The 27,816-nt window shown below is 54.1% G+C and overlaps 9 protein-coding genes across 9 annotated transcripts; 3 read left to right on the forward strand and 6 right to left on the reverse strand.

Moving 5' to 3' along the window:
* Window positions 1-1,173: 1,173 nt before the first annotated feature.
* G647_01256 (uncharacterized protein) lies at window positions 1,174-5,102 on the reverse strand (the record flags this gene model as incomplete). The annotated part of the gene is made up of 2 exons (XM_008724656.1): window positions 1,174-3,106; window positions 3,190-5,102. The coding sequence occupies 2 exons, from the start codon at window positions 5,100-5,102 to the stop codon at window positions 1,174-1,176; spliced, it is 3,846 nt and encodes a 1,281-aa protein (XP_008722878.1).
* A 1,427-nt stretch (window positions 5,103-6,529) lies between these two features.
* G647_01257 (uncharacterized protein) lies at window positions 6,530-7,799 on the forward strand (the record flags this gene model as incomplete). Its single annotated transcript, XM_008724657.1, has 3 exons — window positions 6,530-6,557; window positions 6,620-6,660; window positions 6,759-7,799. 3 exons carry the CDS (start codon window positions 6,530-6,532, stop codon window positions 7,797-7,799), a joined length of 1,110 nt encoding a protein of 369 aa, XP_008722879.1.
* A 564-nt stretch (window positions 7,800-8,363) lies between these two features.
* On the reverse strand, window positions 8,364-9,326 carry G647_01258 (uncharacterized protein; the record flags this gene model as incomplete). The annotated part of the gene is made up of 2 exons (XM_008724658.1): window positions 8,364-8,497; window positions 8,591-9,326. 2 exons carry the CDS (start codon window positions 9,324-9,326, stop codon window positions 8,364-8,366), a joined length of 870 nt encoding a protein of 289 aa, XP_008722880.1.
* A 528-nt stretch (window positions 9,327-9,854) lies between these two features.
* Window positions 9,855-11,745, reverse strand: G647_01259 (uncharacterized protein; the record flags this gene model as incomplete). The annotated part of the gene is made up of 2 exons (XM_008724659.1): window positions 9,855-11,643; window positions 11,693-11,745. The coding sequence occupies 2 exons, from the start codon at window positions 11,743-11,745 to the stop codon at window positions 9,855-9,857; spliced, it is 1,842 nt and encodes a 613-aa protein (XP_008722881.1).
* Window positions 11,746-12,048: 303 nt separating this feature from the next.
* Window positions 12,049-13,125, forward strand: G647_01260 (uncharacterized protein; the record flags this gene model as incomplete). The annotated part of the gene is made up of 1 exon (XM_008724660.1): window positions 12,049-13,125. One exon carries the CDS (start codon window positions 12,049-12,051, stop codon window positions 13,123-13,125), a length of 1,077 nt encoding a protein of 358 aa, XP_008722882.1.
* A 1,159-nt stretch (window positions 13,126-14,284) lies between these two features.
* On the forward strand, window positions 14,285-16,024 carry G647_01261 (uncharacterized protein; the record flags this gene model as incomplete). Its single annotated transcript, XM_008724661.1, has 2 exons — window positions 14,285-15,671; window positions 15,810-16,024. 2 exons carry the CDS (start codon window positions 14,285-14,287, stop codon window positions 16,022-16,024), a joined length of 1,602 nt encoding a protein of 533 aa, XP_008722883.1.
* A 1,046-nt stretch (window positions 16,025-17,070) lies between these two features.
* Window positions 17,071-20,045, reverse strand: G647_01262 (uncharacterized protein; the record flags this gene model as incomplete). Its single annotated transcript, XM_008724662.1, has 3 exons — window positions 17,071-18,236; window positions 18,281-19,718; window positions 19,773-20,045. The coding sequence occupies 3 exons, from the start codon at window positions 20,043-20,045 to the stop codon at window positions 17,071-17,073; spliced, it is 2,877 nt and encodes a 958-aa protein (XP_008722884.1).
* A 985-nt stretch (window positions 20,046-21,030) lies between these two features.
* G647_01263 (pyruvate kinase) lies at window positions 21,031-22,933 on the reverse strand (the record flags this gene model as incomplete). Its single annotated transcript, XM_008724663.1, has 7 exons — window positions 21,031-21,358; window positions 21,412-22,245; window positions 22,293-22,414; window positions 22,463-22,543; window positions 22,596-22,642; window positions 22,697-22,741; window positions 22,816-22,933. 7 exons carry the CDS (start codon window positions 22,931-22,933, stop codon window positions 21,031-21,033), a joined length of 1,575 nt encoding a protein of 524 aa, XP_008722885.1.
* Window positions 22,934-24,998: 2,065 nt separating this feature from the next.
* On the reverse strand, window positions 24,999-27,257 carry G647_01264 (uncharacterized protein; the record flags this gene model as incomplete). The annotated part of the gene is made up of 1 exon (XM_008724664.1): window positions 24,999-27,257. One exon carries the CDS (start codon window positions 27,255-27,257, stop codon window positions 24,999-25,001), a length of 2,259 nt encoding a protein of 752 aa, XP_008722886.1.
* Window positions 27,258-27,816: the final 559 nt, after the last annotated feature.

The following is a 27,816-nucleotide window of genomic DNA, read 5'->3' on the forward strand; positions in this document are numbered from 1 at the left end:
AGTAGTAGCAGCAGTGAGAGGCGATTGTCGAGCTGTTTGCCTGTTCTTGTGTCTTTCCGTCATCCCATTGATCCAGCCTGTAGGCGCAGCAAGCTCACGCTTACTGTGAAAAGAAAGGAAAGATTTGACGATTAAAACGGATGTATGGTTTATGATGTATGCTGTATGCAGTAGACGCGTGGAGATGTATAGCAATGTGAGCGCAATGAAGCCGGTCAGTCGATCAGTCGCGTCCGTAAGTCCAGATCTACAGCGTCCTTGGTAACCTCTGAACCCTAATTAGGTGCTCCGTTGCTCGTACGGTATTCAAGGGTATCCTGTCGTACTGCATTGAAAGCCATGAAAGTCAGCAATCTAGACCACGAGTAGGGCTTCGAGATCAAAGAAACATCTTGGTGCATGGCACGAGTACTCGTACTCGTACTCTGCACGTAAACAGCACACAGCACACAGCACACACACACACACACACACACACACACACACACACACACACACACACACACCGCACAGCAACAGCACCGTATCTCAGAAGGGGAAAGAAAAAAAGAAATTTTCTTCGTCGCATCGACTCGCTGCAAGGCATCCAGTCTCGACCGAGTAAGTTTGAATCAGCGATTTGGGTATCATCATGTACGGTACTGTGCTGTGCTGTGCCACAAAAGCCATGGGAGGTGACTGAAAGAATCCATAAGACATACCTTTCTGTAAATTAGTCAAATAGATCGATCTTGGATCGCGAGTTGTGCTCGCACCCTAGAAGCAACGGTGTGCTTTCAGGATGGGTTGAGCAGCACCAACCGCGGTGTTCACATCGCAAGGTGTCGAGATGTACGCTATCACCGAAACGTCGCAGGCCGAGGTGCAGGCCGTGTATCGTAGCGATGATGGCGGTACCAGAGAAATCCAGATTGAGGAACGAGGAGCTTGAAGCCCACGGAAAGGACAGCAAAGAAAAGGGAAGAGACACGTTTGAGGGTTGAGTGAGCGTGAGAAGTTCGGGCTTTTGCCGAGACGAATCCTACTTATGTAAGCAGAAGGGGCCCGGCCTCGGAACAATAATACTCCGCGCAGCCTCGCACTTCAAAGCCTTGCCCTAATTACCATCCTCGCAACTGGATTTGACACATACACAGATCTATTACGCCCGTACATGCTGTGCATACATAATAACTATCCAGCGGAAGCGCGTCTCAGTCCTGGCGATGGCATTGTCGGTCTGATGGAACTATGCTCATCAAGGAGAAATCTCTGGTCGCGCTCCATAAGCGACTCTAGTTCCGAGTCTGCAGCTCGTACATTGAAACGAGAGCCGTCACGGACCAGCGAAGGATAGGAGTCGCCAATACTGGATGAAATATAGGGCACACTTGACTCAGAGCCGACTGATTTGAGCAGCTCGGCGGTCTCGATAGCAGTTGGTGGACTGTTCCAGCTTCGCAAGATCACGTCGGGACCAACATCGATGCCCCAGCGCCATTGCATGGACTCATCGTGGAGTGCATCGACAGCTCCTGGAGTCCTACTCTTGCCTGGATACAACCACCAACCGAGGGCAGCCTTTTCCCTCCATATTCCCATGGCCTGCAGGTCTGCGACACGCGCCTCGCGCAGCCTTCGCACAATGGAGCTATTTGCCAACAGCGACAGTCGGGCGGCGATCGAATCAGGTGGCTTGGGTAGGATGGACTCGCTGGGGAATTGGATGAAGATCCAGACGATACAGCAGAGCATTAGGGCGAGAAGGCTTTCTAGCGCGATTGTGGCCGTGAGGTTTTGCACAAGGCGAGGTTCGGGCTGACTCAATGTTCCCTGGAGCGATGGAGTGATTTGAGAGTCGGGTGCTAACGCGAGTGCAAGAGGGCGCAATTGCGTCAAGATTTGCGTGCAATATGCCGTGAGGACGGCTTCGGTCGCGGCTGCAAGCGTGTCAGCATCCAAGATGCTCGTCAAGTTGTCCGCTTTGAACTTCACATAGGCGGCGAGGAGTTCCCAGAAGTTCGTGGGGCTGCCAATCTTGGGCCACAGGGAATCGCTGTTGAGTTTTCCGTCCATATCGTCACTTTGTGTATATTGCGAGACGGGTTGGGTTACCGGCGCGAACCAGTATGGTTGCATTGTCGGGTAGGCACGCTCATGCGTTACCGAGCTCAAATCAACGGACACTGGGCTCCACGGCAGGATTGTCTCAGCGTCTCCCACCACTATCTTGGAGGTCCTGGCATATGTCGCATTCACTTGAACGAGGCTCAATTCACGGGTGCAAGAGAGTGCCCTGACTGTAGGTAGGGGGAATGAAAACGTGTCATCTCCAACCCACATAGTGTTCGAGGTAGAATTGCCCGGCATTTCCATCAAGCTGGCGTTCTGAATTGAGTCATACGGTCTGATCAGAGCTGAGACGTCTGCTAGGATGACGTTGAAGGCGGTGTTCACTATCAGAGGGAGGTATGCGTTTCCCATCGATTGATTCGTATCAAAATCAGGATTTTGGACAAAGCTTGACCCTTGGTATGGGTAAGGAGGGCTAAGACCATGCGCTTTTGATACGGTCGACTGCTGCACCTGCACAGTCTGGTTCAGCAAGGTCGAGCATGGCGCAGACTTGCAATACCAGGTAAATGTCCAACTGCCGGAAAGCGAGGAGTATGTTGCCGAAAGGTTAAAGGCCGAACTCGGTAGCGGCGTACATTTGACATCGACAGCAATCGCGGGAACCCGCACGTTCAGTTTGCTTTCTGTTTGATCCGACGATGTTGGAGATAACACAACACTGGTAATGTTGCTAAGGACAATATTGTTGATTATCCCAGGCTGCTGGGGCACATTGAAGCCCGGGATAGTGGTCCATTCTGTAAATTCTGACGCCCTCTTCACGACGGCGCTAAAGTCGGATACGTTCCAGATTGAGGCAACGGTGTCTGGCAGGGTGGTATCGGCCTGGAACGCCACTATTTCTTCGCTCAAAGACGGCCGTGCATCATACAATCCTGCTGCGATCAGCTTCACAACTGGAACTGCCAACAGGATTACAGCCGACGTGACCAGAGTGAACAAGACCTGATCCGTCTTTGGCCGAGTAGGCGACCAGAAAAAGACCGTATCTCTGATATTGAGAAGAAGTGTCTGCCGACTCGATGCTTTTCGGAGTTTTTTGTATGGGAGAGAGACCGAGCGGCTCGGTCGAACCCCGAAACCCAATATCCAAGCAGGACTAGAATCGTGGCCGGGGCAATGGACGCGACCGTCGATGATAGGAACGTGTACCGACAGAGGCCTCGGTTTTTGCTGGACATCCACTGAAGAATACCGAGAGTCGTCATAAACACGAGCATCGCGATTACGAGGGCGATCCTAGCAGACAGGCGCAATGGAAGCGGCCGCCAGGACTCTGCTCCGGTCGAGCTCCGCCTGTTGTCTGCGTCTGGGTCTTCCAAATCCTCCAGCCTGACTTCCATCTGGCCTGGAGTGGGAGTCGACTGTAGACTCCACTTGGAAAACAGCAAAGCTTGATCGAAAGTTGTGGCAGTACTTTGTGCATGCGAGCCCAGGCGCTCTTCAACCCTGGGATCCGACGCAGAAAGCACAAGGGCCATCGACGCCAACGGGCCGGGGTCCGTTCGTAACGATGTTTTCGGCCTCAGGAAGGTGAGACTGAAAACGCTGATCAGCCCGATGCAGCCTAGGAGGGCTTGCATAACCCGCAACGATGCCTTGCGAAGGAAGAGCCGGGCTTCAGCTGTTTCGATGGTCCCTTGCATTGGTAGCGACGCAGCTTTCCTCGAGAAGGCGTTAACAGTTTGAGCCCAAATACTGCTTGCAAGGCCTTCAACCTCGGTCTGAAACGACCGAGGGTTGCGAACATAGAAGTCGAAAACGTCAGCCTGGCCGTTTATGAGAAGACTTGAGAAAGGGTCAGCATTGCCAAGCTGTATCAGCTTAGTGACTGCCGCTGTGATATTGCTGAAAGTTGCCAGCGGACGCTCCGTAGGGTTATAAGGGCCAGGATTCTGGGCCTCGCCGAACGCAGTCATCGTGGTCGTGTCTAAGGGGTTGTTGAGATATATCCATAGAGCCTCGACTGAGGTTTGGATATCTGTCGGCACGGCGTCGCCCTGAGTTGTATAGCTCACTGCCCTTTCTGTAGTGCCATTCACTCTCAGGTGGACTTCCTGCCTCGCGAAAGCTGGCGAACATATGAGACCCGTCGCAGTAAAGTTTCCAAATTTAGCCTCATCCTTAGAGATTAACGTGGCCAAGATGCGGATGTCTTTGCGACTATCAGAGCAGCTCGTGACATTCAGATAAGCGAGACTCTCGTCTTGGTAATAGGTTTGTTGTACAGGGAGTGAGCAACTCGCTGCCTTGAGATCGTCCTCATTCCCATCGAGTACTGTTATGGTGTATTTGTCTAGAACACGGGCATTGTGCCTGAGAGGAAAGCAATTCAGGTCTGCCGAGAGGGCGGTGACGTTAGCCGCGATGGTCGTACCCGATGAAGGCGTGTACGCAGTGGAAGAGAAGGCTTCAAAAGCCAGATTGCCGGTGGTCCACGGAGAGGGCGCGCCGTTGGCGAGCCGTTCTGAAGCGACGGCAGCGTACGGCTTTTGCCCGGTATAGTCCAGGGGCACAGCCAGCGACCCGTTCGGCAAAGCCAGTGTAGCATCGAAATCAAACGTGGATTTTTGCAGAAAGGGTGCCGAAACGATCATGGAGGCCGAGTCGTCGACGAAGGTCAGTGAGTTTGCAACAGGCACCAGGACACCAAACAACAACCCGACAACCAATGCCATGGCCAAAGCCCAGTGCCCTTTGCGAAATGCAAGAAAGATAGACTGGAACTCAATGCCGTTCACATAGTCCAACAGCACGGAGTCTTGAGCCGTAGCCCACCTACCGCTCATGCTTGACCATGGACTCACAACTTTCAGATCGCTGATGACGCCTTTGAAGCCAAACGCGAGTGCGATTATCCCCAGAGTTGGCATGTATCTTGCCAAATTGACCAGGTTTGTCTGCTGTAGCGACAACCCTTGATTGTTGCGGACTAGGACGTTGAAGATTTCGAGTACCGCGACCAAGGCCCAACACAAAGTCGCCATCAGAAGCGACCTGGGCCAGCGGAGAGCTTGTGGAATCCATTCTTCCGAAACAGCTGCATGGTGGCTTTCGCGTGGACGCAAGAAGGCTTCACGACCTTCGCTGTGCTGCTGACGATGATTCCCTGGTAAAACTCATCAGATCTAGCATTGCCGTTTGGTGCCCGCCAGCTCACATGAAGCCATTTCCTGCACATATCCAAGCGTTGCGGAACCCTTGTCATTCGCCATGACATAGAGACATTCTTGATTCCGAGCTGAGCCTGATTTCAAATTCAGATGGCAGCAGGAGCGGCGAGTATTGGCATTTTGTATGCCCTAATGCTGCAGCGCGTCCACGGCTTGCATTGTCCGGCGCAATCTCCAGCTGTCCTTCTGTAACCTCCACAGCACGCACTGGAGTCTAGATTGGGAAACAGCCGAACCTAAGCGATCGAAGCGGGACGGGTCGCATGATTTCGCCCAAAGTCCACAGGGTGTACGGAGTACTCGTACTAGTACCTTGCACTCTGAACGACGGCGTTGACTCCATGGCCGGGGATCCTGGTTGTGAATGTTTCACCCATCCAGGGCTATGTTCGCTAGGGCGTACCACCACCACCTACCAAGACGCCGTCAAGACTATGTCGAGACAACAACAGCCTCAGCCTCATCAGTTGTTCTCCTGCGCTCGACTCTCATGGCCTAACGCCTGGGATTTGGTCAATCAAGAAGATCGCCACGGAAGAGGGCCAAAGGGACAGAAACAGGCTCCACGTGGTTGAATCGGTGCTCGAGACGCAGATGGGTTAAGAGCCCTTGAGGAAACGGTCAGGCTGTGCCGGAGCATTGACAGGGAGGTGTTGAGTGACTGTGGTCGAGGTGGGCCCTTAGCCAGCATTGCTCGCCTGATTGATAGGGGCTGCATAGCCTACACACGAGTAGGTATGATTTGTCGAGGCCTGCCGTGCTGGCTGTGGCTGATGAGGGAGGGTTTGCCAGGGCCTGATAAATTGTACTGTGTACTCCGTACAATGCACGCGGCAGAAGCCGCTGGAGCGTCAAATCCCTATCGTCGAGCGTCTCTGCGTCCAATACGACTTCAAGAACCATTCGTAAACTGGCATGTGCAATAGGAGAAAGAGCTGTGAGCACCGCTGGTGCAAGACACCGGATGATGCAGGACCTAGGTACGAGGGTGTAAGTACCGGGTAAGGCTGGCAAGCCTGGACATGCATGGCGTGCGCCCGTATCTCATCGGGCTTAGGCCCCGGGCCTAGCCCCCAGGTTTAGCCCCCAGGCTCGCCAGGCACAGAAGCTTACCTAGAGTGCCTAGGTAGGTCTTGTAGTCTCCATGCTCCGCGATCGGAGGTCGAGCGCCAGAATTTCTCCAACAGCTTCGGAAGCACAGGCCTAGTTCTTCTCTCGAGGCATTCACCCTTCACGACACAATGGCAGCTGGCCGGACGTTACGTATAGGTAGGTATGCGCTCTTCTCAGTGTGAATGTCAAGGCTGGGGTCCTAACATGAGCGATCGCAGGGCTCATTCCTGGCGATGGCATCGGCCGCGAGGTCATTCCGGTATGTGCATGCCCTCTACGAGTCCCTCTCACTTACTGGAGCACCCATTTCAAGAAACGCTCAGGCGGCTCACTGCCCTTGTCACTGACGCCGTCTAGGCCGGCAAACGGATCCTTGAATCTCTGCCCTCTTCGCTGGGTCTGAACTTCTCCTTTGTCGACCTCGACGCCGGCTTCGAATGTTTCAAGCGCACAGGAACCGCCCTCCCAGACAAGACGGTCGAGACGCTGCAAAAGGAATGCGACGGCGCGTTGTTCGGGGCGGTGAGCTCCCCCACGACGAAAGTTGCAGGCTACACGTCCCCGATCGTGGCGCTGCGCAAGAAGCTGTCTCTCTACGCGAACGTCCGACCTTGCAAGACCACGGCGTCCCCTGCATTCAAATCGCCCACGCCACATCCTATCGACCTGGTCATCGTGCGGGAAAACACCGAGGATCTCTACGTGAAGGAGGAGAAGACGTATAGCGACGGTGAAGGTGGCGAGATCGCCGAAGCCATCAAGAGGATAAGTTCCAAAGCGAGCTGGCGCATCGCAAATATAGCCGGCGAAATCGCACTGCGACGGCAGAAGATGCGCGCCCAATCCCAGTCGCAGTCGCAGTCTTCCCCAACCAGGAATGAAGGCATGGTCACAATCACGCACAAATCCAACGTCCTCAGCCAGACGGACGGGCTCTTCCGATCCACGGCGCGGCAGGCGCTGTCACAAGAGAAATTCTCCTCGCTGCGAGTGGAGGAACAGATCGTCGACAGCATGGTGTACAAACTCTTCCTGCAACCAGAGTACTACGATGTGATCGTCGCGCCGAACCTGTACGGCGATCTGCTAAGCGACGGGGCTGCTGCGCTGGTCGGGTCGTTGGGCCTCGTGCCCTCGGCGAACGTGGGTGAGGGAATCGTCATTGGTGAGCCGTGTCACGGGTCTGCGCCCGACATTGAGGGTAAGGGCATTGCGAATCCGATCGCCACGATTCGTAGCGTGGGCGTCATGTTGGAGTTTCTGGATTTACCTGATGCCGCTCAAGCTGTCTACAAGGCCGTGGACGGCTCCTTGGGAGACGGCAAGTTTATCTCGCCCGACCTCGGAGGCAAGGCAAGCACGCAGGAGGTGTTGGAGGATGTAGTCAAGAGGCTGTAAAACATGACTAGAGGGATGGCTAGCGCCAAAAGTCAATCACACTTTCATCATTCGGATCAAAGAAAGTTGAGTCGGAGCCGAATGCACTTGACAGAAATCGAATCACCGGAGCTGTCCTTATTGTCGTCTTTGGCCCTGCATGCCGTATTGAACGTACCTGAGAGAACTCCTCAATAGTAAGGGACCGTGGGAACTTAAAATAAGAATGTAGGCGCATGAGGAGGGACGAGTGTTCGTATCAGCACGAAAAGAAAGCGTCTCTCTGTCATCAACAGGTTGGACATGAGTATTACTGAACACGAGGAAGTAGCTATACAGTCATGTCTTGGACATGGTGATTTCCAGAACCGCCGTCGCCTGCACCGCCAGAGCCTCGCGTCGACTACAGGCACGGTTGTCGGAAAATCTTCATGGGCTCATTTCTTGTGCCTCTAATGCGGCATCAGACCAGGGCCGGGACAGGCAACTGTCTGTTCATCAGATCTCACCTGTTGTAATCCGTACAAGTCCCGTCTACTCATGGCTCCTCGAGCGACTCAAAGACACTACCAAGTTTCCTCAATCTTACTTCTTCCCCGCCAGTTGGCCCTGCTCTTTATCGAAAGCGGCGTAAGTGACCTGAAGACTTGCCACCGCGGAAATGGCGACATAGAGCATCGACAGGAGCAAGAAGCCGACGAGGAAGCCCATGAAGATTCCTGCAAAACAGGTCAGCATCGCATCGGCACACCACCACGCGGGAGAATAGACAGCTGGGGATGGAGTATCATGCCAATATTACGGATACTTACCAGGTGTAAAAAACTGGTACTTATCAAACAACGGCCCGTCAATGATGGTCTGGTTATTGCCCGACTTGTTCGCCGAGGCATGACCGCCCAGATCCCGCTTGAGGTCCAGATGCAGGCTCTCTTGCAACTGTGATTCCATGTCATAATCAAGAGCCTCTCTTCCCTGGGTGACCACCATGCCGTCCGCGGAGCGCGACGTCGTGTACAAGACGGTATAATTCTGCTTTGGAAGCAGATCGATTAGAGACGCCAGAAAGGCATCATTTGCCGACAGGTCGCTTGTTCTCTTCTCTGATGAAGGAGCGGGAAGGTTGAGCTGTATCAGCTGTGGCGAGGTCGTCAAGTCATCTATGGGAATCCCGCCGTGTTTCGAGATAATGGTTGTTGTTGACACTCCACATTTCGATCCGAGGACATCGACCCACGCCGAAGAATCCACTGGACCGAGCACATCCGTCACAGCCAAGCTACTTCGAATGCCTGATTCCGCAGCATGGGACGGCGATAATGCTTTGGAGAGCAACGGTGTGGATTTCTTCGAGTTGGAGTAGTCTTGGAGGGAGACGCCTTGCTGTGAGACGAGGATGTAGTAATCTGAAGGACATGAGGAGAGCGACAGCGCCACATCAGATGTGAGAAGAGGCGCGGATTGAATGTGAGAGGTTGTCGTGAGGAGTCTATGCGGAACATGGGTCAGTTGGGAGTGTGCCTGGCATGCGAAGCTCGGGACGTGCATACTCAGAGGTCGAGAACATGAAGAATGGCGCAGTGTCGAGGTAGCCGTGAGCATTCTGGGCGGCCAGCGCCAATGCGCAAAGACCGAGTGAACGCATGGCGTCGGTGTTTGCTGTGGTGTTGAATGAAGCGACAGCGAGAGAACATCCAAGCTTCGATTCCAGATGATGCGCGCATGGGGCGGCCGGCCACTTGCAGTTGAAGCCCGTCCGCTTCATCGTATATCCACCCAACGAGCCAATCATTGGAGCCTCTCGCTTGGCGGCCACCGAGGCTGCGATGGAGGAGGAAGTCGCCCTGCTTCTGCACAAGTGAATTACAACAAAGATGACATCGTTCAACGGTATCTCCACTCTAGACATATTGCAGTCTCCGTTGGGCAGAGCTCATGTCCATGTTCATTAACTTTTCGTCGGCTTCGTATTCAATCATGTTCATGTGGTATATCCAATGCGGTGTGCAATCCGACGGCTGTTGATGCGATGACTCGGCCCCAGATATTCAAGAAACATCCAGCCTGGCTCATGGATCAAACACGCCTCCCCTCCAGAAGCAGCGCCATGTTTTCCAACTGCGCATTGAACGACTTGACCTTATCCAGAATTCCACCCCGACCAGAAGTGCTGCTGACTGACTCTGTCACACTGCGCAGTAAGAATTCCAGTCCCTCATCTTCGTCTGCCTCAGCCCTCTCCATTTCCTGCTCAACACGCCGAGCAGCCTCGCTAAGTGTCCACCTCTGCCTTGTCTCCTCCTCGCATTCCCAATGTTGTCGTCTAACCGCGTCGCATCTGAGAGCAATTTGTTCCCGCTCGCGACGGAGCTCAAGATACTCACTTTGCAAGGCGGCTTTCTCTCGTTTGCTTTTCCGCACGCGAGCCTCAAGGTTGGCGCGATTCTCGACGGCTTCGGACATGGCGAAGAGTTCGTCATCTAGGTCTTTTCCAAATGCCTCGAGGGCTGTCCGTTGATTGTTTGCTGTGGCTTTTGAGAGAGTCTGGGCTGACGCAGCCACACGTTCCATCATGTTTGAGATTGTCTCGCGGCAGATCTGGGCTAGTATGTCTACCGCATTGGGTTGCGTGCGTGCGGCTGCAGAGTCGAATGACATATCTCCAGAAGGCATGCCCTCTTCATCCTCCTCGTTCATTGTTGGTAGTGCCACGACGTTTGTGAGCCTGTGAGTCAGAATTGGAAATGTCGCAGTGCTCTTCTTACCACCAGGCACCTCTGCGGGCCTGCTACGGGAGCGACGTTTTCGAGGCTGTCTGGTGGCCTTTTTGCTCGCCGCGGGCGTCTCGGGCTCCGGCTCGCTCTCTTCGACATATGAATCATCCTCGTCGTCGTTCTCTGCCTCTTTCGGACCCTCTTCACGTTCTGATGCCGGATTTTGCGCTTGTCGCTTCCTCACTTTCCTTGCAAGTTTGCTATACTTGCTGATTCGATCCGACAGCGGCAGGACGGATGGCGATGGTGGTTGCTCTGACGGAAGCCGAGAGGAGATAGCAGCGGCCGAGGTCTCCTGGGGCTCAATCGTAGACTGAGCCAGCGTAGATGAAGGTTCCCTTCTCTTGTCGGTTGCAAAAGACTTCCGGCTTCGCCGCTTGTTCTGCTTGGAGATACTCGGAGCTTTCGTTACATACTGTAAAGGACTTTCCGAAGCTGATGGACGCGTTTCCCCGTATTCCGGTTGGAGCACCTGAACATCTTCCTCAGTAGCATCCTCGGGTAAAGTGGTGGGGTCTAATAAGATGCGACCACTTTTCGTTGTCTGCCAATTCGAATCTTGATTAGTCGATTTAGACCCCTGATCCTTTGGCGTCTCGTTCTCTTTCTGTTGCTCGTGCTGGGGTACAAAGAGTGGGGATTTCTGCTGCTGCCGCTGCTCGACCTCCTCGTGATCAGGAGTTGGGCCATTGATCTGCGGCACATCCTCGTCCTCGGCAATAGTAAAGACTCTGCTGGAAGTTCTTCTTCGCAATGCTCTGCTCGAAGGTGTTGATCGTGGTATCTCAACTGATATAGTGTTGTTGGGAGTCGGCTGCTCGGGCGTTATTTTCCTTCTCTTGCTCGACCGCGCACTCTCCTCTGGCTGCGTAGAGGTTTCGCCGTCCCTTTCGTCGGGCGCGACCGAACTCTGCCTGACAGGCTTCGCTGCCGGTGTCTTGGACGGTTGTTTCGAAGATGCTCGTCTTGATTGCGGGGTTTTGGTGTTTGAGCGAAGAGATCGGGCAGGCGTGGGTATCTGTTGTCGCTCATTCTTCTTGCTCCCAAAAGCGAAATTGAAACCAAAGTCAACTGCTGGAGGCTTGCGGGATCTGGTATCATCAGCTTCGATTCGAAGAGATCTGATCAATGTAAACAAACCCGGCACCACGGACGCGCATCAGCGCCCGATCCTCTCGAGTGGAAGCAGCCATGACCATCAGCGCGGCTCATCGGAAAGCAGCCAACGGATCACACGATACAAAACACCAGCTAGTTGAATGCGTGTCGAGGCTTCGCGAGATGAAGTCCAAAGGAAACAGACGCGTCGAGTGAGGGGAACGCGACCCGGTGAAGCAGGGATTCTGCCTTGGCGTCGAGCTGCGGAGATGGACTCGAAATGTTTCTCGATCTCAGATGAATCTCCGGCTCGCTGTATCGTTAAGCTATTGAGCAGATCGCACTATGAGTTTGTTGTTGTCCCAGAGCTAGTCCCACAACAATCAAGTCCTGGAGTCATGGGCTGGTTCTGGGGAAAGAACAATCAAGATGATCCTGCGACGGTCCTCGACGATGACTTGAAGCAATTCTTGAAGGAGCAACAACCACGACCATATGTCCCCGCCGACCCTCCAGTCGAACAGCCAAAGCCTCAAGAGAAGTTCGATCCGACTCCGAAACCCTCGGCAGCAGTTGCAGACCCAAGTCTGTCTCCCGAGGACAAGCCGCTACCTAAAGCGTCCCTCTTCCAAGATGGCCGTTACAAGCATATTTGGAAGTCCTATGTTCCACAAGATGACATCGCCGCGGCGACTTCTACCCCGGTAGAGAGAGTGCTCTCAGCACGGAAGGAGAGAAATCAATCCATACACAAAGCCGCACTGGAGAACTGCGCTTTCGAGGAGGAAATGCAACAAATCTGTTTCAAAGGCGGCAACCTCTCCAGCAGGGTGCGTGGAAGAATGACCATGTGTCATGAGGAGACCAAAGCCTTCAACCGCTGCTATCAGCTGCAAGCCAAGTTTCTGCAGGCATTGGGATACATGACAAGCGCAACGAGTTCTGCCGAGGACGAAGAGAAGATACAGATGCATGCAGACAAACTGTATCACCGGATGATGGACTACGAAGCCGAGGTGGAAGACGCAAAGCGCAACGGCCAGCCCATTCCACCTCTCTCGTCCCTCTTCAACCCCAACAGACCTGCGCCCACGATCGAGCAAATGGCTTTGCCCAAGGCAATGGAGGACAAGATGAAGAAGCCTCTCCACGATTATCCTCCGCACGAACGAGAACTAGCCGCTCGAGCCGCTCTGCAGGAGGCCAGACTGACAGACCTGTATGCCGAGGATCTGTTCAAGTACTCGGTCTCGATGAACGAAGACAGAAAAGCTCGACAAATCTGGTTGACGAGAATATTCGGCGAACCCATCGGCAAATTTCTGATCCCAGATCCGCCAAAAGACCCGAATATCAAGCCGTACAGTCTGAAAGAGCTTGAACGCGAGATATGGGAAGACGAGAACCTTTCGACCACAACGCCGAAAGAAAAGGATGGCTTTGGACTTGTTGGAGAGACTGGAAAACGCGGCTGATTGAAGTGTGTCCTTGAAGGACAAACATCAATATGAAATCGTGGTGGATGGTCAAGGTTGCACCTGAACCAGAGCCACTGTTGATCTGGATTACCGGCAACTGCCTCGTCTTGCAGTGCGGGATGCTCTACAAAGGGGATTCGTCCTGCTCAGCATTTCAGGCACCTGGTTGTGTCGGGAATGATCGCATCCGCTGACTGGAGAACGTAATCCGATTTCGGAGTCTTATACCATCATACCCTGGTTGAAGGAGTCGCATTCGGTCGCTAGGCTCGCATCACAAAAGCGCGGAGAAACAATGCATGCTCAGATGCAGGATGCCGCACGCTGAGAGCCACAGTCGCCGCCGCGAGCCCGATCAACCCCCATGACTATCGGACGTTCAGGTGATTACCGTGCAGCCATCATGTGGGAGAATGTCGGTGTCAATGAAACAGCGGCGGCACGAGGTGGCTGCATCTCAGAATGACTGGGACGGGCATCTCTCTCCCTGAGCCGTTAAGCAACGTGGGAAGGATTGCGGCAACGTGGCAGCTGCAGGAACGGGGGCTTCATGCGCTGCCTTGGTGCAACACTCGGCCTAGAGAGGCAGGAGGCTTTGATCCTTCGACGGCCTCCGGCAGCCTGGCTCTTATCACCTTCTATAGCAGTCGTAGTATACTTCGGGAGACGGTCAGTCACTGTATGTCGATGGCGGGGGTTCCGAGGACGGTCAAGTCCATCAAGAATTAAGCCCGCTTCAGGTCAACCTTCCCGCTTCCTGCGCTTACGAGATTCACCTTCCACTTCTGTATAAGCATGGATTCTCTCGTGTCGGCTGCCTCTTCCAATCGAGATCCCCTGCACTGGTGGGGATCGCGTGCTCGTCAGCCGAAGAGCAGAACAAAAGCGAGCCATATCAAGCCTGCCTGGGACAGTCCCTTTCTTGATATTGCATGGCGGGGCAATACATACGTCGCATAGCCTTTCGCAGGCCTTTTGATTGCGCCTCTTTGCCATCTCCCTATCGTCCAGCGAGAATGACGGCATAGACCACGCCATCGAGATCAATCCGTCCTGAATTGGGCGGTTCTCCCAGCTCCATCAATTATCGTGTCCGCGTCGATGAGGCGTCGCTAGGGTGAAAACCATCCACGCCGAGGGCCATATTTCTTCAAGCATGGGCCTCTTCAAAAGGCGCACCATCGACACCATGGACGAGGCCGAGAGAAGGAAGATGTTCGTCCCCGGCGAGACTGACGCCACCGTCTCGATCAACTATGCTATCGACCAACAAGACACTTTGCTGCTTCAGCTGCCGTCTGAAATTCTACACCAGATCCTATGCTACCTGCCGCCGCAATCCCTTGTCTCGCTTGCCCGCACCTGCCGCCAGCTACGGGGCCTCGCCTCGAACGACCTGCTATGGGCAAACCTCCTCCGCCCGAACATCCCCCCCGAGGACTTCCCGGCCAACCCCTACCCGTCCTCGTCTTTCCGCGACCTCTACATAACGCACCACCCGTACTGGTTTGTGCCGCGGTCGCGGATCTGGATCTCCGACGAGCCGCACATCGGCCGCGTGATGATCGCGCACTACGACCCCCGCCGCGGCTGCATCGAAGGCTACCGCCTCCTCGCCGAGCGGACGCCCAGTGTGGCCATCTTCTGGCCGTACGAAGCCTCGGTCGTGATCCACAGCTTCCGACCGCGCGTGCACCTCTGGCTGGACGACCCGATCATGAAGCTCCCGCACGACATCGTGCCCTTCAACACCCGCCAAGGGTGGTGGGAGGCCGAGGTCAAGATGTCGGTCGGCCGGCCGGGCCACAACACGTCGGCCTCGTTCTTCCTCGCCCGCAACATCCCCGCCCACCTCGAGAGCCCGTCGATGGCGCTGTGGCCGCCGCGCACCATCCCCAACATGCCGCGCGTGCGCGCCGAGAGCGCCGACCGGTTCCGCGGCAGCGGCCACAAGCCGCAGAAATACGACCAGATCTCGCAGACGGCCTTCCGCCTGCGCCACTGGAGCCAGTTCTCCACCGGCATGGCGCACTTTGGCATCCGCATCGGCGAAGAGGTGAGTACCTGGAGCACCATCGACCCGAGCCTGTACACGCCCACGCGCGAGAAGCCCTACCAGGGCATCTACGTCGGCGACTACGCCGGCCACGGCTGCGAGTTTCTGCTCGTCATGCAGCGCGAGCAGCCGCCCGTCTTGCCGGCCCGCCGGCCCACGGACGCGTTCCTCCGCAGCCTGATCGGCCTGCCGCCGGTGGGCGAGGACGCCGAACTCGACGAACCGCTGCTCGAGCAGCGACCCGGTTCCCCAACCTCGGAGTATCAGCGCACGGTGCTCGCGGCGCAGGTCGCCGAGGGCATCTACCACGGCGCGATCGAGGCCGTCAAGTTGACGGGCGATCCCAACATCCCGCGCGGAGAGTATACCTTTGTGGCCGACGACATTGGGCCGGGCGGCCTGATCCGCATCGCTGAGGAATATCCTTTCAAGGGGGCTAGAGTCGTCCGGAGTCGAGGACATGTTGCTGCCCGGGGATTTCAGAATGGTAAGTCTGGCGGTGTGAGTGTCGTGCGAGCGGAACAGAGCAAAGCAGAGCAGATCACAACACAACAGAAAAGAGCTCAACCCCCATTCCTTTTCATTTCATCGTTTCTGTCGTACAGGCTAACACGGCAGCACACAGACGAATTCATCCCCTCGCAACTCATCATGATCAGCCCGAACAAGCTAGCCCAGTACTGGGTCCCGTACGGGCATATCTCGTTCTACGAACGGGTCGATCTCGACGAGTTGATCGACGATACCTTCCGCGGCGGAGGCATCCGAAGGGAGAACGAGCAGAAGGGAGGAGGAGCGCAAGAAGCGAACGGTGAAAGCAGTGAAGCAGTAGAGCAGTGAAGCATCAGAGCAGTGAGGCATTGAAAGCGCATTCATCGTTCCTCATTCATCATTTGTCATTTGTCAATTATCTACTATGTTTTCAGGGACATTAAGAGCGCGCATTAATGCTATAATGCTAGAAGACTGCGATGGTTTACTTTGGGCAGGACAGGACAGGGCGATTGAGAGAGAGAGAGAGAGAGAGACTACGACATGTCGGCGGCGAAGAGCCGCGCCATCCTGATGTAGATTATATAGAAGTGGTGGATGAGACCTGTGCGCGCCACGTTGGGACCGCGGGAATTGCAACGATGTGCGAGAGATCACTGATATACTGCTATACTGTGCCGTGCCATGCTGTGCTGTGCTGTGCTGTGCTGTGCTGGCCAATCTTTCGTACTAATGTTCTGTATTTCTCCAGCTGTCGCGTCAATGTCCATATTTCTGCACCTAGACGGAGACTCTTACTCGACCACCACGAAGAGGAACAATAATTAGAGCAAGACTTGATGCACGCGAGAGAGACTCGAGTAGGGGGACCGATGGACCCCGAATATTCGCAGGATATTTACTTACGGAGTTACTTCTACACACAGCATGGATGATACTATATATATAGGTACTTCAGGTACTTACTCACAGATACCTGCCGTGCACGACTGTACGTAGCGGGTATGTATACGCATACGCTAGGGATGGACGGATGGACGGACGACTCTCTCTAGTGTGTAAAGAGAGCCCCGTGGTTTCAGCATCATCCATTTTCATGACGTGAGATCTGTCGGTCCAGGGTGTGTGCGCGACGCAGGGTTCGGCTTCGACAACCCTATGTACCCTGGAGACCGCTACGTCGACTTCGTAGAAAGGGACCTCAGGGGTCTCATCTTCTCCTGAGCCAATCTCTCGTGCTCATCACGCTCTATGGGCGGCAAAGGGAGGCGCTCCCCGCTTGTACAGTAGAATTCTTCGAGATACAGTACTGGATGAGTACATTGACCTCTGCTCCTCCGTTTCCTTCATGCCCAAATATCCCTCTTCTTTTTTTTCCGCGTGCTGTCCGTTTCTCATGAGAAATCATCCATTGCCTTGTCGGTCAATTGCACACCGTAGTTCCCTCCAGCCGAAGGATGACTCGAAGCCCCGTCACTCAGATTCGCAAGTCTGCGGCTCAGACTGCCACTAACGGCGCTTGCTCTCGACATGCCTACGGGCTTGCGGTCGCTGGTTGCCGCCGTTCTTCGGAGACTGCCGGGCCTCGACTCACTACTCGACACGGCCGGCGCGGCGGCGCTTGTTGGAGAATTGTCTGATTCCTGAGAATGGTCATCATCGTCCAATGGTGGTGGAATGTGTGGACCCGGGCCACCGCCACTGAATGTGCCAGGGAGGTTCGCTCCGGGACTTGACACCGAATCAGGCGAAGAGACCTGATGATAGTGACCGTTTGTCGTTATGTTGGCCGACGCCGAGGCGTTGGCTTCTCTGGCCGCTGCGTTTCTGTCGACAGCACTCTGATGTCTCGGTTGGACGGGACTGGACTCGTTGCTTCCGGGAACTTCGAGACTTCCTCGATTCGCAGTGTTGGGTAACCCAACGTTACTCACGTTGCGGCCATGACCGCCATCCGGCCGGGGACTCGCAACGACGGGGAACCGTCCCATTGACCCCTCGGTACTCTTTTCCCTCCTGTGCCGGTTTGCTGGCCCGGGGGATTTGTCCCGTTGTCTCTGTTCCCTCTGCTCGGTGATCGCCCGTGCTCGGGCCTCCATATTCGCCCTGCGAGAACTCTCGTCCGCGGTAGAGACAGCGCGTTGTCGGTTAGACAGGCTATTCGATCCGGATAGAGTGGATGACTGACGTTTCAACTCACCGAAGATGGCTTCCTTGTGGTCGAAAAGGTCGCGGATTAGACGGTACGCGAACCGTTCTTCTAGGGTTAGGGAGCTTTCTGTTCGTGGTCGGAGGATACATGGTGCAAGGACATTGGCTAGGGCTGAGATGTACGCCTCGTCCGCGGAGGTAAGGTCGATGAGACGAGTAAAGTGAGTGGTTATGGCGTCCAGAGTGGCAATGTTGTTCAGGCGAAGCTGACCGAGGGTGGATTGTAGTACCTTTATTCGGGGAGTGGCATCTACTGACTCTGATGAGATAGGGTTGGGCGCCGCATCCTGGGTTGTTGCGTAGATGGTCTTGATGATTTCGTAGACCTGTGAAGAGACGAGCGAATCTGCTGCTGTCAATAGAAAATCCACCATGTGGAAGCGACAAACATACCAGGTAACTCGAGCAGATATAGCTTCAACACGCTTGCCACGATGGGCATCTCATACTTCTCCAGGACCTCTCTAGGCGCTGCATTACCGTGGTTGATCTGGTTTCTCAGATGGTGTGTAGCAGCGAGAGGAACATCGACCAGCCATATATTCCGTCTTGCTTCGTCGCCCTCCAGATCGGGATAGTGATTGTCAAGGAACGTCAGTATCGAAGTGACAACCACAGGCACCCTCTTGCGGTCTGCCCTCGCGCGTGCTTCCAGGTCGACGCCGAAAACCTGATCGTCGACACTGCCGTAGTAGTTCTCATACGGTGTGACCTTGGGCACAAATGCCCCGGTCCGATAGTTTTCCAGCAGATACCGCAGATCGCCGAGTGGTTGGATGGTCTCCTGATACAACATCATGTGATCGACCTGACTCTGGAAGGATGGGATGCTGTTAGAGATGGCGCCCGAGAAATCGAGGATCACCGACTTGATCGCTTTCAATCGGTCTGTTTCGCATCGTTCAAGAAACTTGAGGTGATCCATCATCGACTCCTCCAAATTGCACCGAAGCAGGTCGAGTCTCTGAACGCCGGCCTTGTATTTTTCGTCTGCTTCTCGAGCTTCTCGTTTCAGTCGGTCGGCCGGTGTCTCGTTCGGATGTGGGTTGTTCAACGGATTCCAGCTGGAAAGGGTCTCGGTGATGTTGCCGACAGTCGGAGAGTCCAAGATTCCATCTGCTGACCCTCCCGTAACTGACCTGCTTAACGGTTTCCTCCTGTCGGGCACGCCTGATACCTGGAAAGCTCGTTGCTTCCATTGATATTTCATCCTCGAACTGTTGGCAAATGTGTTGCCCATGTTACCTATAAGCCTCAAGAATCCACGATCAATCAGATCTTGACCAATCTTCTCGGCATATCCTACGCTTGATGCCTTCATTTCTTTTAGGATGTAGTCTGTGATATCCGTGCCCGCCGACACATTTTGATAGAGACCCAATATAGGGACTCGGTGTTCGCCCAGGGGGATTTTCTCGAGCATGTCCGTAATGAGGGTTTTTAGCTGCTCAGGTTGATATGTCTGGTCACCGATGTCGACCGGTAGCTCCACGACCTCCTCCTCGGGGAGGACGATCTTCGGCGGCGGCGGACTTTGCGGCTTGGGGCTTTCCTTTGGCGGCCCTGCAAACGCCATCTTGTTCTCTTCCTCCAGATCTTCGACCAATCTGCATTTGTTGAAGTAGTGGCTTCTCAGCTTCTTGACTGCCTCTGCTTGCCGATCATGTGCCTTGATCTTCGCTTGCAGGTCGTCTTGCGAGTTCTGTATTCTTGCGGCATGGGCATCGCACCATCTCGAGAAAGGGTTGACCACGAGTTCGCGAATATTGTCGGAGATTTTTCTGTGGTTTTTGGATGCTTCGACCATCTCGCCTCGAACGCCTTCGTAAGCCTGCGAAAGCGTGCGTCAGTTTAAAGGTCTGTCGAAATGTGTGGCGAACAGTACCTTTCTCGTGCTGGCACCATCGTCTCTTGCAAAGCCACCAGTCATGCGATCAATGGTCGGCGCAATGTCTCCCAGTCGGTCGCTGTACATCTCCTCTGCGTCGGCCCTCATGCTCGCGATGGTGAGCACCTGCTGATTCTCCACAACGCCCTGTTGTAGCTTCTGAAAGAGCACTCCCAGCCCTCCAGCATAGTCTGCGGACCAGAATGAGTCCGTAAAGCCAGGCATCTTGGGCTTGACGCTCGGTGCGGGAGGAGCGCCCTCGGTCGCCATGATTGACTGACGGCGTCGCACCGACAGGACCACCGGTGTGAGCGAGAGTCGGCTACCTCAGAGGCGAGATTTCGTGACAGTGGTCCCCTATAATCGCAGGCGCAGAAGTCCAAGGTTGGGGTAAAGGGGCGGACAGGTTACGCGGTCTCCACGACGTGAGCGCAAACGCGCCTCAGGCTCAAGGGCAGACGGGGCCGGAGGAACGATTGAAGAGTGTAAAAAGCGGAAAGTATCCGATGAAGGACAGTTCTGTGTGGATGCTGGATCAATTCATAGCTGAATCTGAAACTGGGCTGGGATATGTATCAGCGTTGGGGCCAGGAATAGCAACGTCTTGGATCCGTGAAACACGCAATGCGTTCATTGGGCACGCGGCCGCTACAGCGCCACGGGGTGCTATACTACGTATGTATCCAGTACGGAGTACGGAGTACGGAGTAACGAGCTGATCCTTCCAGGCCTTGGTCCCTCGCCCCCGAGACCCCTGTGCTGCCGCCGAAACGGGCACCAGTCACGCCTGATAGTTAAACGTGATCAAGCTTTTTCGGGTCTGCTCCCTTGCTGCTCGCTCGCGTCGGGTGCCTATCACTCATGGCTGGCTCGGTTGGCGATAGTGTTACCAAAGCACTGGTAGCTATTTGCCCTTTATCACTAGTGTAGTACGCACTCGGAAGCGTTCATATTTCGCGTCGTTAGGCGCAGTAAGAGGAACAATCATAGCATGATACCGAGTTCCCTTTTCCGCCCTCAACCGCATCTCTTCATACAACCCACAAATCGTTGCTCGGCCTTCTCTGACATAAGAACTGACGAACTCGGTGCACTTTGTGTTCCCTCTCTACCCCTCGAGGACTGATGTTTCCTCTCATTTTCTCAGGAAACGCCCCTGCTTCATGCCCCTTGTGGGCGACTGCGGTGGAGTAAACGATGACATGACCGGCATCACGTTGGAGGATGACTCCGAGAAGAAGTCATCCATTGATAGTCATTCCTTAAGACCCAAGTCTTCCTCGGCGGGCACAATACGAATCGTGTTGGTATGGCCCTGGCCACCTCTCCATCCTTGGACACAAACAACACTGTCACCTCTGCCCAGGACACCCAACTTGATGGCTTGAGCGATGCCCCATTTCAGACGCTTGTCCACGTCCTTTTGCCAGTCAACACCGCTGAAGTCGGGCTTAGGTTCGGGGAAGAGGAAGGGATAGACTCCACGATAGAGGTGAGCGTTGCGCGAAGCAGTAGCATTTCGTGTCACCATGATGATCGGGCAGACTGGGCGGTACTTGGAAACAAGTCGGGCCGATTGTCCACTGAGCAGAAGTGTTAGCTTAAGTCCCAGTCATCGCCACCGTAGGAGACTCACCTAGTGGTCAGGACCAGAATGGCTCCGGCATTCAGCTCCATGCTTGCGCCAACGGCAGAGATGGCAATTGACTCCACCGTATCAATAGGACGAGGAGCGGTGCTTCTCAACTCGTCGAAGACATTGGCATACGGGATTGCAACCTCTGCCAACAAGCAGGTTTCGTGCATCATGTTGACAGCCTCCTTGGGGTAGTTGCCTTTAGCAGTCTCACCAGACAGCATTACACAGTCTGCGCCGTCGAGGACGGCGTTGGCGACGTCCGAGACTTCAGCTCGAGTGGGTCGAGGATTGTTCGTCATGGACTCCAGCATCTGGGTGGCGCAAATAACGGGCTTGCCGGCAGCGTTACACTTGGCAATCATCATCTTTTGGGCAATGAACACCTTTGCAGCGGGGATCTCAATACCCAAATCACCACGGGCAACCATGACACCGTCAGTCTCCTTTAGGATCTCGTCGAAATTGTTCATGCCCTGTTGGTTCTCGATCTTGGCTATGATCTGAATCTCCTTGCCCTTGTCGCCAAGGACTTTGCGGATATGCTTGATGTCTTCTCCTCGTCGGATGAACGAGGCAAAGACCATGTCAACCTTGTTCTTGACACCGAACTCCAAGTCAGCGATATCTTTCTTGGACAGAGCAGGTAGGTCGACGTCGGTCCCCGGCAAATTGACGCCCTTCCTGGAAGAGATCTGACCGTTGTTGAGGGCTTTGACTCGAAGGGTCTTGTCATCGACGATCTTGAGGACTTCGAAGGATTGAATACCGTCATCGACATAGATCAACTTGCCCACGTCGATGACTTTGGTGATGTTCTTGTAGTCTACGTAACTGGTGGGTGTCAGACAAAGGCCTGCCACGTTGAACTGCAAACTTACAGATTCTTGTCATCACTGGCGGTCTGGTACTTGTCATCGGTGGTGATGTTCAACTCCAGGCCAGCCTGGATCGGAATGTCTGCGTCCCCAGGAGTGTTGCCCGTTCGAATTTCTGGTCCTTTCTTTTACAAAGTCAGTTGATGATCTCCCGTGCAGATTCCATCACATACTGTGTCAAGGGCAATCGCGACAGGGCGACCTTCGTAGTCTTTGGCAGACTGCCTCGCGTTGTCAATGACAGATTGGTGATACTGCGCGCATTGTTAGCCAGATTGCCCTTGCGCTCCACAATATGTATCGTACCTCATAGGAGCCATGAGAGAAGTTCATGCGGACGACATTGCAACCGGCTGCGACTCAATGAGTACTTGTCTCTTTGTAGCACAACGAGTGCCCGCACATACCCTTCCGGAGCATGGTGATCTTCTCAGGAGAATTCGTCTTTGGGCCTGTCGACGACGAGTATGTCAGTATTTCCGCCTTTTCCAACTGACATAGTTCATTTCTAGGTCTGACGCCTCACCGATGGTGCAAATGATGCTGGTCCGGCGGTGGTTCTTCTTGGGCTGGTAGTCGATATTGAGGTTGCACTGCCATTCCAGCTTGGTGCGGTTGGCGAGATGATCGAGAGCGTCACCCATCTTGTCTGGTTGTTACAGGTGTTCTCTTCCTTGGGTACGGATGTGAGATGGTGGGGAGGCTGTTGGGCAGAGAAAGGCGGGCTGCGGTGTGCAGATACTGGGGGATTTCAATGAAAAGCGGTGGTCGGCCGCCGAAGGGGCTGATAGGTTAGGAGGACGTCCGTCAGTCACAATGCTTGTTTTACAAGTCGAAGTGAGAACCACGGGGCGGTGATAGGAAGCAAGGAACGCACTTGTCACTGCTGGAAGAAGTATCGCAGCAGGAGGAAAGTGTTCAGTTGAGTCGAGATTCAACAGGCGGGTCAAAGTATCACCGCTTAGCCCAAAAATTATGGCTGCATATCCAGGAACGGTTGAGTTACAGTACGAAGCTGCTTGATAATACCTGGAGCCCTCACGTCACGCTTATCAGAATACAATCTCTATACGAGTACTAGGCGGGCCTCAGCAAACAACGAATAAGGACCGTTGTGGCCTCGTTGTGCCCAAAAAGAATGGATGGGGATGGGCCATTGAGTTTTTGAAACAAGCTGAAGGAGGGTCCACAAGCTTCAAGCTTTCAACAGCTGTAGCCATGGCCGTGCCCCTCAATTGAGTGGCTGATAAGATACGCGACGCGGGATCGTGATAACTATTCTCCGGCTCCGGTTCGTATCCGCCATTCCGCTCCAAACATCACATGTGAACAACAGGCCACGCTCGATGGTCGTTGTTGTTGCCGACCTCAAGTACTTGTCCTGCTTGGATCGAGCATAGATTCATACCCACATCTTCATCATGGTGGTGAGTCGATAGGAGAGCTGTGTTGTCTGTACGGGCGATTGAGTAACCTCCATACAGTTAGGTCGCCTGACTCACTTCGCTTTCGACGCCGTCCTCATCTCTGCATTCCTTGCGGGTGTCAAGAGAAGTACTGGTCTCACGTACGTCGCCCTTCCCTCCAGCTATTCTCAGGCGCCGTGAACTCATCACTGTCATCCATGCCCATCTGCCTATTAGCGACTGTTCTCCTCGGTCCTCATCTCGGACTAATTCTCTAACACAACAGACCTACCAGTATCAAAGCCTCCTCCCTCGGTGAAAGCAAAGAGGTACAAACCTGGGTTGATCGCTATCTGGGTGTAGGAGAGTGGGTAATGGACCAGAGTATCGCCGTCATGGGAAGCAGCAGTTGGTTCGAGCGAAGGCGATGAACGCAGTATGAGAAGAGCCAAGTGTGGACCGCCACATCGCATATGGAAAACATAAAGACACGCAAGCTCGATTGTATAGCCGGGCGGTGCTGATACCTATACACGAGAAGGCGCGGATGATCACCCCAGTTGAGACACCGAACATGAGAGGGTTTACCTCGATGCATCACGAGGAGTTCAGGAGCATCCACCAGGTCTCGATGGGCTACTTGGACAGTGGTTGTTGGGCAGGACACCGGGATGATATCTGTGTTTCGTTGTGGCATATCCTGTTACAATACATCCAACTCTGAGCGAGATGAACCGCCATGTGGCCGATTACATCGCCCTGACCACAGATGCTGCTACATTTTGTTCGTGTCGCTATCCTGCGTGACTTTTCTACCCAAAGTCACTATGAGAGTGTCGAATAGTCCTTTCGTTACAGCTGTCCATGTGCTACTCCATGCGTAGAACTACCTCACAAGCCATAGCCATCCACTTACCGTCTCCCGAGAGTGCCACCACTCAGTTTGCTCGTTGAGTCTCAACCTCATAACAATACATTCGTAAGCCGAGAATTCGCAACGCCGGATTCATCGTAAGAAATATTGAATTATGCCGACACCGCTCCATTTCCGTCGCTCAAGTCTATCTGGAAAGCAAGAACCTAGGTACGGAGTGTGTTTCACCAGTTCTGCATCTTCCAGCTCTCTTCACAATCCGGTGTTGTACCATTCCGTATCTAAAGTGACAAATGAAAGGCCAACAATGATGGTTGGTAGTATGATGTCCAAACACGCTTGCCGTGCCGCCGATATGCAGGGAAGCCAACACTAGCTGTAGCCGTGGCAGCAGCCATCAAACCCATGATAGAGTAACCCTGGGCAGAATCACACAAGAGCTTCATCCTCGATCTCAACCTCGATCTCGACATCCCTGTCTGAACTCAACTCCGGTGTCATCACACCTTCACGCTCGTCCTCAGCCTCGCTCAAACTGTCCATGCCGATCCCACTATCATACCGTCTTCGAGGCTTCTTCTTGAGGATGCCTCTACCCAAGAATGGCGAACTGGCAGGTATAGTTAGTGACGAATGTCTCCGATGCCTCTTTCCCCTCGAGATCTCAACTTGTCCTTCGATGTGGTCATCACTGTCGTTCGAGAGCCCGCGCGGGCTGCGATCGTCATCCTCCACCTCGGAGAACTCACTGAATCGGACCATGGAGCTAGGAGTCATTGGGCCAACGGGATCGGAAGGGAGATCATCTTGTTCGCTCTCGAGTTCCCAATTCGCAAAGCGAATCTTACTAGAGCGCATGAACGTCTTCTTGTCCTCCATGCTCTGCTTCGCCATGAGAAAGAAGTTCTTGTGCTGTTGCTCCGCAAACTCCTCGCTATCTTCAACTTGTTGTCTGTAGAGACGTTGCAGCTGACGGCGGTCTTTGGTCAATTTATCGATTCGCGCATTAACGACAGTGAGTTCACTAGTCAGGCCGGAGACTCGGGAGGTCAACCCATCGACCACTTCTTCGTGTGCCCGTCCCGCTGCCGCGAATTGGGTTCGGAGAGATTGTAGCTGTTCCTCCACGTCTTCGGATTGTTGTCTTGCCGCGGAGAGTGCGGCTTCCAGTTCATTGATCTTCCGAAGGCGCTCAACTGCGGAGTCTTCAGCCGCTCTACGGCCACGGGTTTCTGCAACAACCTTTGCGTCCATGTCTGAGAGTTGTTGAGAAAACTCTGCGGTGGTGGCGGTTCGCACGTCCTGCAGGCGAGAGGCCTGTTCCCTCTCGATCAACTCGACCAGCGCCTCCAAATGCTTGACTTCTTTTCTGTACTTTTCAATTGCCACAATCAGGGCCTTGTTGTTCTGCTCGTGCTCTCTAGCCTCCCGCTCTGTGGCCTGACATCGCATGCGCTGCTCGAGCATTTCTTCCGCATTCTTGTCCATTGCATCCTCGAGTTCTTTGATTCGGGCGGTTGCTTTCTCTGCGGCGATCAAGGCATGGTCGAAGTTGCCCTTCAAAGAACGTTGTTGTTCATGCATGGATCTTAATTCGGCTTCGCGGTCGCGGCTCTGTGCTGAGACGAGTTTGAGCTTGTTAAGCATCTCGGGCATTAGGCGGGGATTGTTGAAGGATATGGTCGATTCTCCAGGCACAGTACGCTCGAATTCAAACCGCATGTCATGGAAGTGGATCTTGATGGCGGAGAGGCACTCTGCACCGTCATCGCCGTTGCAAGGGAAGCCCAAGGATTTGATCTCAGTGGTCATAGCTTGAAGAGCAACCTCAGCCTCTTCAGCACGGTTGATGACTGCGTTTAACTCCTTCGACATATCGTGAACAGACTGTGTAGGTGCGGCTGGAATGTTTCCAGTCGAGGTCGAGGAGCGCGCAGGCGAGTCTTCGAACTGGACAGCCCTATTCGAAAAGCTTTGGCTTGAGCGGAACATGGCCTCCTTTGCTTGACGCGCAGTTTTCAACTCCAGATCCACTGTTGCGTCGTCTTCTGAACCAGGAACATGGTTTTCGTCATCATTTGCATCGTCTTCGTAAATTTGGAAGCCACAATCGTCGCCAAAGTCTGACGAGCCGCTCTGGAAGATGGGTGTCTCGTTGTTAGATCTCTGTGTCAACTCTGCTACCTCCGCCTCAAGTTGGCTGATTCGAAGCTGACTGTCGGGGATATCAGGTTCGACCAAAGACGCCTGAGGAAGCTTAGATTCCTCCAGTTTATCCTGGAGGACCTGCAGCTCCTTGTTCTTCTGATCGAGTAGGCGTTGCAGCTCGGCTTTGGATCTCTTCTCGGCGTAGAATTGATTCTGCTCATCGCTCAGGCCAATTCGTCTAATCTGTCGCTTCGTCCGAGCTGAAAGTTCTTCCCGGAACGGGGTGAACTGAACTTCATCGTGGTCCCGGAATCTGGTAATTGCCGGAGTTGATACTCTTCGCTTGGGTGTTTTCAGCGAGGCTTTTCCAACAGCTGGTGTGAGGCCGGTTGTATCATGTGATGGAATGGGCTCCGAGAAACGTGCTTTCTTCTTGAGTCTCTGCCTTGACGGTGTTGTTGCGTCTTGGGGTTTGACTGGGGAAATGGCGGCAGCCGGTCGCTTGGAGCGGCGTGGGGGGCCGGTATTTGCGTCGGCCATGATTGCCGTGTACTATGAAGCAGGATACCAATGCAGCAATAGAGCAAGTCGATGATTAAAGACGAAAGATGAAGAAACCAGAAATGTAGTGGTCCAAGGTGGTCGGGCAGCTGGTCGCATATAAACAAAGGACCCCGAAATGGCAGTGGAACAACAACCTTCCCAAAGCGGTTTAGACAGAATCCGTGCGATGCCAAGGGGGCCCGACGCGAAGCTGCTATCCCCGACGCGTAAAGCGTGTTTCAACATCTTTCAGCCTCTGCTGGATCATAGGCCGAAATTGATCTGCTCGTGAAAGGCATTCCAAGACCGTCTGTGATCGGGCAAATGCATGGCTTGAGACCGTGGCATTTTCGGAGCTACCTTTGCTTCTTCGAGGCTCGTCTCGGTCAATTGTCGTGCATGCGAATCCACGGCGGCCTCGGGTCGACGGTGCTAGGTGGAGAAGAACGCTCGTGGATGTTCGGCTGGCACTGTTCTCTGAGTAACAAAGGCTGAGATATTTCATGAAATACTGCCTTATAGTTTACGTGATGACTGTGATGAGGCAATGTGCTAA

The sequence above is a fragment of the Cladophialophora carrionii genome (genome assembly GCF_000365165.1).
Source record: "Cladophialophora carrionii CBS 160.54 unplaced genomic scaffold supercont1.1, whole genome shotgun sequence".
NCBI lineage: Eukaryota > Fungi > Ascomycota > Eurotiomycetes > Chaetothyriales > Herpotrichiellaceae > Cladophialophora > Cladophialophora carrionii.